The sequence below is a fragment of the Eptesicus fuscus genome, chromosome 13, assembly GCF_027574615.1.
Source record: "Eptesicus fuscus isolate TK198812 chromosome 13, DD_ASM_mEF_20220401, whole genome shotgun sequence".
NCBI lineage: Eukaryota > Metazoa > Chordata > Mammalia > Chiroptera > Vespertilionidae > Eptesicus > Eptesicus fuscus.
Window position 1 is genome coordinate 65,018,152 of NC_072485.1, and position 8,955 is coordinate 65,027,106.

The 8,955-nt window shown below is 36.6% G+C and overlaps 2 protein-coding genes across 2 annotated transcripts; one reads left to right on the forward strand and one right to left on the reverse strand.

Annotated features, from left to right (window-relative positions):
- Positions 1-1,410: 1,410 nt before the first annotated feature.
- LOC103292661 (olfactory receptor 5B2-like) lies at positions 1,411-2,358 on the forward strand. Its single transcript, XM_008148899.2, has one exon. It carries the CDS (start codon positions 1,411-1,413, stop codon positions 2,356-2,358), a length of 948 nt encoding a protein of 315 aa, XP_008147121.2.
- A 4,185-nt stretch (positions 2,359-6,543) lies between these two features.
- LOC103292660 (olfactory receptor 5B3-like) lies at positions 6,544-7,485 on the reverse strand. Its single transcript, XM_008148897.2, has one exon. The coding sequence runs from the start codon at positions 7,483-7,485 to the stop codon at positions 6,544-6,546; it is 942 nt and encodes a 313-aa protein (XP_008147119.2).
- Between the last annotated feature and the right edge of the window lie 1,470 nt (positions 7,486-8,955).

The window sequence follows — 8,955 nt, forward strand, 5'->3', positions numbered from 1 at the left end:
TTCTGAAAACTGTGGAGGCTATTTTATAATGAGATTATGTAAGTGGGTGAAATAATCAGTACAGCCTTTAATAGTTTCCTCTTGCAGAAACCATGCCATGAAAAATGGCATCTCAAAATCTGTATTTATAATTATCCTTGGAGCTCAGTCCCCAATTTTTTGTTAACATTTGTAAAAATAGTGTGTTTGTTTAAACAAATTTGGATTTAACTTATGAAGTTACATAAGTTTCTTTAGTAATGTGATTCCAACCATTTTGTTAGGTTTCTTTTGTTACTTTCTTTCAAACCATCTTATATACTACTATTATTAATAATAATATTTATTTAATAATAGTATAAAACCTATGGTTTATTGCATGCTAACTATGTATTAAGCAGTATTCTGTGTGATTTAAACAAGTCAACTCATTATGTTCTCCAGGTTTGCAAGATCCTATTATCATCATCCCTATTTTTAACTGAGGCACAGAAAAGTTGTGACTTTCCAAAGGTTGCCCACCTGGCAAGTAGAAATGTAGGAATTGAATGACCCCAGAGACCATGTTCTTTACCAACATGAGATGCCGCCTCTCTATAGAGAGTGCACCTTTCAAAATTGCTGTAAGAATTTTTGTGACAAGGTAAGAGTAGGAAACACATGCCTTATTTATTTATTTATTTATTTATATGAAGAATTTCAAGCTCAGGGACACTTACATTGCTCCCCAAGGGGATAAAATGGTGACAAGCATCTTCCTCCATTCTCTGCTACTTCCCTCAAGAGTTTGAAGCAAGATGTTTGAGTGGTCACAGTTTTGAGATTTTTACACTTTTGGGGGTGGGCATATCTTTCAAGGGGGCAGTTTTCTCTGAAGAGAGAAAGGGAAACTATTCTTTCTTAGATCTCAGATGGATAACAATTGCTTAAATGATAATCTTCACAGAACTTCACATCCAGAAAGGCATTGGCACATCATTTTTCTCAGGTAATTAACTAACAGGACAGCTGGGAGATTAAATGAGGTAGTATTTATTATTCTCAGACTACCTGGCACATTTATTATTCTCAGACTACCTGGCTCCACATAATGGAGCATAAGTGCTCCATTAATATGAGTGTTACATGCCTCAGGGATGACCAAGTAATTGACAGAGAAAGCAGAAACTTTCAACCCAAATGAAAATAAACAGTAGATATTTTGAAGATAAGGTCATTTGGAATATCTGAGTGAAGTCAGGAACTAATAAATGTGTGCATACCCTTACAAATTGAAAGATGGAGGTCAGAAGATGCAGTCTCTTGGTTATTGGCAACCCTTCACTGGTAATGGCATCATGGTGACTTTGGTATGCTGTGAGCCATTTCCCATGCATTAGTAATTTATCCATTTTACTTCTCTTGTTTTGACAGGTGAAACACAATTTCAAAATGACCTCCATGGAGAATAACACAGAGGTGAATGAATTTAGACTCTTGGGACTGACCGACACCCCAGAGTTACAGGTCCCCCTCTTCATAATATTCACTCTTATATATCTCATCACTCTCATGGGAAATCTTGGGATTATCATGTTAATTCTGTTGGACTCTTGCCTCCACACTCCCATGTATTTTTTCCTCAGTAACCTGTCTCTGGTAGACTGTGCTTACTCCTCGGCTGTTACTCCCAAGGTGATGGCTGGGTTCCTCACAGGGGATAAAGTCATCTCCTACGGGGGATGTGCTGCTCAAATGTTTTTCTTTGTGGCTTTTGCCAGTGCAGACTGTTTCCTACTAGCTGTCATGGCTTATGATCGCCATGCAGCGGTGTGTAAACCCTTACATTACACCAGCACTATGACCAACAGGGTGTGTGCTCAAATGTCCCTAGGCTGCCATGTCTGGGGCTTGGTTGAATCCGCCATCCACACTGGATTTACCTTCTGTCTCTCCTTCTGCCGCTCCAATGTGGTCCATCACTTTTTCTGTGATATCCCTGCAATCCTGGCTCTTTCGTGCTCTGACATATACACAAATGAGATTGTGCTCTTCATCTTAGCAGCATTCAATGTCTTGTTTGCCCTAACAGTTATTTTGACCTCCTATCTGTTCATATTCATTGCCATCCTGAGGATGCGCTCAGCAGAGGGACAAAAGAAAGCCTTCTCTACCTGTGCTTCTCACTTCACTTCGGTAACCATATTCTATGGAACTGTAATCTTCATGTACTTACAACCCAGTTCTAGTCATTCTATGGACAACGATCAATTGGCATCTGTGTTCTATACAATAATAGTCCCCATGTTGAACCCTATTGTCTATAGTCTACGGAATAAAGAGGTTCATAATGCTTTCAGGAAAGCCATTAAGAAGAGGAAGGTCCTGCTCAGCACATAGTTTTAGTTAGAGAGATTATATATCTCAGTTGTCTATTGCTATGCAACAAATTACCACAACACTTAGTGGCTTAAAACAACAGCTTTCGTTTATCATAATTCTAAGAACAGGTACTTGGCTGCTTTCACATGGGTTCACTCATGAGGTTGCATATCTTCTGCATGGTCAGTTGGGCTGAAAGTTTCAAGATGGCCTTACATTTTTGCATGCTGATTCTGGATACTGTCTACCTCTGCTCTACATGGTCTTTCATCCTCCAGAGGCTGGATCATTCTTCTTTCATAATATTTTCAGGCCAGCATTCTCATAGTGTGACCATTTCTCTCCAAGAATTTGTAATAAGGGAGAAAAATGAGAAGTTGAGGTGGCCTTATAGTTCCATTAAAGAGAAAAACAACTCAAACCTCACTGTTATGGTAGAGTCAGACTGGCCCAATAATTACAAGAATTTAAATTCAGGTGGTTATCACCAACCAGATTCAGAATTATTGAACAGGAACTTCATCTTCTTAGTGTCTTTTCTGTGAACCATAATTCAAGTAAGAATATCACTGTTGCCAGGCGCATATGGCTCAGAGGTCACAGTTCAATTTCCAGTTAGGGCACATGGCCCAGTTGTGGGCTCAATCCCACAACAACATTGGTGCAAGAGCAGAACATTGATCGGATGCCTGCCTCATACCCCTCAGTGTGGACTGAGCCCGCAACCTGGGCATGCACCTGACCAGGCACCAAAACAGCAACCCTTTGGTGCACAGGATGACACCCAACCAACTGAGCCACCCTGGCCAGGGTGGATTCTTGACAATTTGCTTCACAATCTTGGTTTGCATTTTCCTGATATAAACAAACAAACAAACAAACAAACAATTCTTCCTTATAGATACATTTTAGTTCTTATTAAATTTATTGGATGACAGTGGTTAATAAGATTATGTAGGTTTCAAATGTACATTAATATAATATATGATCTATATATTGCATTGTATGCCCACCACTCAAAGTAAAAAAATCTTCTGTCACCACATATTTGGACGCCTTTACCTTTTACTACCCCCAAACCCCTTCTTTCTGGTAACCACAATACAGTTGTCTGTGTCTATGAGTTTCAGTTTTATATCCCACATATGAATTAAATCAAATGGTTCTTAGCATTTTCTGACTAACCTATTTCACTTAGCATGATATTCTCAAGGTCCATCCATGTTGTCATAAATGGCAGTATTTCATATTTTCCTATGGCTGAGTAGTATTCCATTGTCTATATGAACAGCATCTTGTTTATCCAATCATCTATTAAAGGACACTTCAATTTTTTACATGTCTTGGCAACCAGGAATAGTGCTACAATTAATATAGGGATGCATAACGTTGTGAATAAATGTTTTCAACTTTTGGGGGTGATACCCAGAAGAGTTGCTAAGTCATATATGGTAACTCTAGTCTTAATGTTTTTAGAAAACTTATCATTCTCCACATAAACATCTATCATTAGAATTAAGAAAATATATATTTCCATTGATTTCTACTGTTTTCCATAGTGGCTGTACCAGTTTTTATTCCCACCAGCAGTGAATGAAGTTTCCTTTTTCTCCACACTCTAGCCAACACTTGGTATTATCTTGTTGATAATAACCATTCTAACAGCGGTGAGATGATATCTCATTGTAGTTTTGATTTGCATTTCCCTAATAAAGTTGTTAGTAATCTATATAGACCTTTCCTAGGAGGTGGAATGTAGTCTCTTCCACCTGAGTGTGCATTGAAATTTGGTGACTTGCTGACTTGAATTTGGTGACTTGAAATTTGGTGACTTGAAATTTGGTGAAAGCATAGAGTGTGTGGAGTGAAAGGGGAGGTAGCATTAATGGAAGAACCTGGCAAAAGTTTAAGTGATCATCTTGTTTAACTGATCAAGATCAAGCCCCCAGTGCAAGTCATGTTGATAATGTGTATCCCCTCATAAGACATGATGAGAAGTTCACTTCTTATTCTTTCTCAAAACCTATACCTTTGTATAACTATGTGAAAAAAATCAGACAAACAGAAATTGAAAGGCATTCTACAAAAGACGTATTAAGGTAATGAAAAATAAGGAAATACTAAGAAACTGTCAAGATCAGGGAAGATTAAAGAGACACAACAAATATGTGCAATGTTGTATCCTGGATTGTATTCTGTAAGAGCAAAATTACCTTAGTAAAAAATAATGATCTGAATAATTTTTTGAAGTTTTAGATAATAGTAATAATCAACATTGGTTTCTTAGTTTTCACAAATGTAATATGATAAAGTAAAATATTAACTAAAGAGGAATTTGGTGAAAGGTACATAAGATTTGTCTGTTTATAACCATTGACATTCAATAAATAATCATTATTTATGGATACAATCAGAGAGGAAACTTATAGTCTCATTTTTATGATTTATTAAATAAAACTTAATTCATGGGTGTTTTCCACTTAATGAGAAATACTAATGAAAAAGAATTAAGATGGTTTCATATGATCCATTCGATAGTAGGGTTTCTAAAAAATTAATTTGTCCAAATGTAGTAAATACAAATAGTGAGTGATAATATAGGGGGGAAAAAAACTAGCCATGTCTCATGAAATGCACTAAAATTGTATTGATTAATTGATTGATTTGAGAGAGAGAGAGAGAGAGAGAGAGAGAGAAACATTGATTTGTTGTTCCACTTATTTATTAAATCATTGGTTGCTTCTTGTATGTGGCAAGCTTCAACATAAAAGAACCGGGAATCTAACCTGCAACTTTGGCATATGGACAGCGTTCTAACTAACTGAGGCTACCCGAGCAGGGCCTCTAAAATTCTTTTCTAAAGAATTTTATAATGGATAATGAACTCATGTAATTATCAGTGGTTCAAATATATTGACTGCTGGATCCAAATTTTGACTAATATATTCGTTAACATATTTATTGAGAAATTATTATAAAGCAGGTTGTAATTTGTGTATTGGAAATGAAGTTGTTAGTTAGGAAGACAAAGTGACTCCTCTAGTGTAGTGTATGCTCTCAGAAGGAAAATAAAGGAATAATGATACTAGTTTAATTTGACTACTGATCAGAAGTATGAAGACTAAAGCAAGAAGTGCAAGGAAGGAACAGTGTCCACTGGTGGGTGGGGTGACTATGGTATGGAAACATTTAAGCAAAGACCTGAACGAAGTAAGGGAGCTTTCTGAGCATTGGTAACAGCAAGGACAAAGATCCTGATGCAGGAGCATGCTTGGAGTTGTCCAGAAAAAGCAAGGAACTCAGTGTAAATGAGTAGGAGAGGAATAACACAGGACAGAGCTCATCTAACACGGAAGCAGACCTGAATGAGTGGCATTAACCTTTTCTTAGTATTTTCAATGAGAAAATGAGTAACATTATTATTAATCAGTGCTGTTTCTTTACAAAATATAAGATAAGGTAGTCATATACAGAAAATCTGAAAAATTCCTTATTATTTCTCAATCACCTTTTCTTATACTCTGGCCATTTTGCTTTTGAAAATCATCCTGTGAGCAAACTGCTTCTACTAGTAGACCTACTGAAAACAGAAATATCAATTCCTTTATAATATTATGCATAGGTAGTTCTGAATAAAATGTGCCAACAAAAAGCATATATCTTTATTTAAATACCCATATCACTTTTTTTCTTAAATTTAGACTCCTGAAATAGTTTTGAACTACAGAAATAAATAATATTGAACATAAATGTATAATATGATATATAAATTAGTTTTACTTTTTAATTAAAAACTGCCATACTCCATCTAACCCTTTAAAAAATTTTCCCACTTTTGCATGTATCTGCATTTATGGAAATCTTGCATATGCTTTTTTCATGGATTTGTGTGTTCCATGTTTTCCATATATCCTTCCATTGTTACATGGTAGAGAAAATATGAACATGTGAATAAACTAAATATAATTAATAAGGTTTTACAAGCAAGGCCCCCAACATTCTTAAGGCTCCTTTTGGCCATCCTAATTCGGACATCATGTTTTGGACACAATATTTCCTTTTTTCTAAATAATAGGCTTTTGAAGAAAAACAATGGCATTTTCTCAGTAATTTAGGGGCATTGTTGGGCCTTAAAATGTGAGTCATTGCATGTTGAACATCTGACAGGAATGAAACTAGGTTATTCTGGATCCTACAACTTTATCAGGTGAAGTCTAGAGACAATCTTGCCTTCTCAACAACCTTCTTGAATGCATTTTTTACCTCCTTATTTCTCAAGCTATAGACCAGAGGGTTCAACATGGGGATGACCATAGTATAGAACACAGAGGCAATTTTGTCTGTGTCCATGGAATGGCTGGAGCTGGGCTGTAAATACATGAAGATGACAGTCCCATAGAATATGGAGACTGCAGTGAGGTGAGAAGCACAGGTGGACAAAGCCTTCTGATACCCTGAAGATGAGTGTATCTTTAGTATGGTGACAAATATGAACAGATAGGAAATCAAGATAACCAGGAGAGCAGAAAGGATGTTGAAGCTTGCCACAGAAACAAGAATCTGCTCATTAATATGCCTGTCTGAGCAAGAGAGAGCCATGACTGCTGGAATATCACAGAAAAAGTGATGGACCAGATTAGACTTACAGAAAGAGAGGCTGAATGTGTTCCTAGTGTGGACAGAGGCCGTCAGAAAACTATAGACATAGGAACCTATGGCAAAACATGCACACACACCTGTTGTCATGGTGGTGGTGTAATGTAGGGGTTTGCAAACTGCTGCATAGCGGTCATAAGCCATTGAGGCCAAGAGGAAATTTTCCATAGTGGCAAAGGCTACAAAAAAGAACATCTGAGAAGCACATGCATTGTAGGAGATGACCTTGTCTCCTACAAGGAACCCAGCCATAACCTTGGGAGTGACAGCTGTAGAGGAACAAAAGTCAACCAAAGACAAATTACTAAGGAAAAAGTACATAGGGGTATGGAGGCGAACATTCATGAGAATCAAAATGATTATCCCCAGGTTTCCAACCACACTGATGAGGTAGATGAAGGTGAACATTATGAAGAGGGGGACCTGCAGTTCCGGGACATTGGTTAGTCCAAGGAGGATGAACTCAGTCACTTCTGTATTGTTCTCCATGGATGTTGTTTGGGAATCACAAGATGTCCTATAGCAATGAGTCATAAAGGAACACATTGATTAAAAAATATCAATTGAAACAGATAGCTAGGAGAGTGATAAGTAGATGCACATTTTTATTATGGCAATCAGATATAAAGTATGGGTTTACCAACAAAGTTTAATTCATTCATTACCTATAGAGTTACACATTATTAAAACTGAAGTTTAATGAATAATCTCCCTTTTTTAAATTCTGTAAACTGATTTGTGTAAACAAGTAATGTCTTAATCAAGATGACATATTTGGAATAAGTATATGTGTCATGTCATATCATTGAGCCTAGTGAAGGCTTATACTTCTATGTTGCTTATGTGCCAGGAAATGCTCTAAACATCTAACAACTATATTCATTTATTTGTCTCAATAAATCTATAAGATTGACTAGTTGTTACCCTATTTAACTTATAAGGCACAGAGGTCCAGCAATGTTTTTAAGTTAAAAATTATTACTGCCAAAGCCAAGTTATATACATAGGCAGAGTGGTTCTTCAGTTAATTGGTATTAATATAAATAAAACTGAATTTAATGCAACTTGCAATTACTCTTTGTCACCATTGCTCCAAACTCAGTATTCAGCATTTTAGTTAAGTAGCTGAGACCCATATGCATAGTAGATGGGGAACTGGACTCACAGGAGCATGTACAACAAACAGAAAATTCTGAGGAGAAGATATCGAGCATTGGGTATAGAGCTTGGGTTCTGAGATGAGCTAAATATCAGTCTCCTACCATTTACTACCCAAGAGTTTTTGGGTTCAATCTAAGTAGTCAAACCTGATTTTTTCCACATACAAAATGAAGATTGTAATGAAATGAATCTCATGGTATTATTGTGAGAATTATATAAAATGGTAAATAAAATACAATGAGTGAAATTTTGGGTGTATAGCATAGCCTGATAAGAGTTAGCTATAATATTATTATCAGGAGGAAATGAAAGCCTTTATGTTTGTTTGAGAAGTGGCTGATAAAATTTAGGGATTCAGGTGTGGATGAGTTTTGAAGTCTTGCAACCTCTCTCTCTGATATCCTTTTTCTCACACATTTGGTTCCCTGGGATACTAGTATTTCTGGTGTTTCTCTGTCTTTCTCTCCTCAGTCAGCATAAGTAGCTATTCTAGCCATCCCATCAGAACCACTCTTTTGCTTAATTTCTTTCTTAAAATTCATATATGAATATGAGTTGAAAGAGGTTCCTTTCTTTCTTTTTTTTTCCTTCCTTTCTCTCTTTCTTTTTAATCCTCACCCAAAGACATGTTTAGAAAGGGAGAAAGAGAGAGAGAGAGGTAACAGAGAAACACCAATTGTTTGCCTTCCATACATGCCACAACTGGTGATCAAACTCACAACCCAGGTTTGTGTCCTGACTGGGAATCAAACCTGCATCCTCTTGGTGCATAGGACAATGCTCAAACAACTGAGCCAC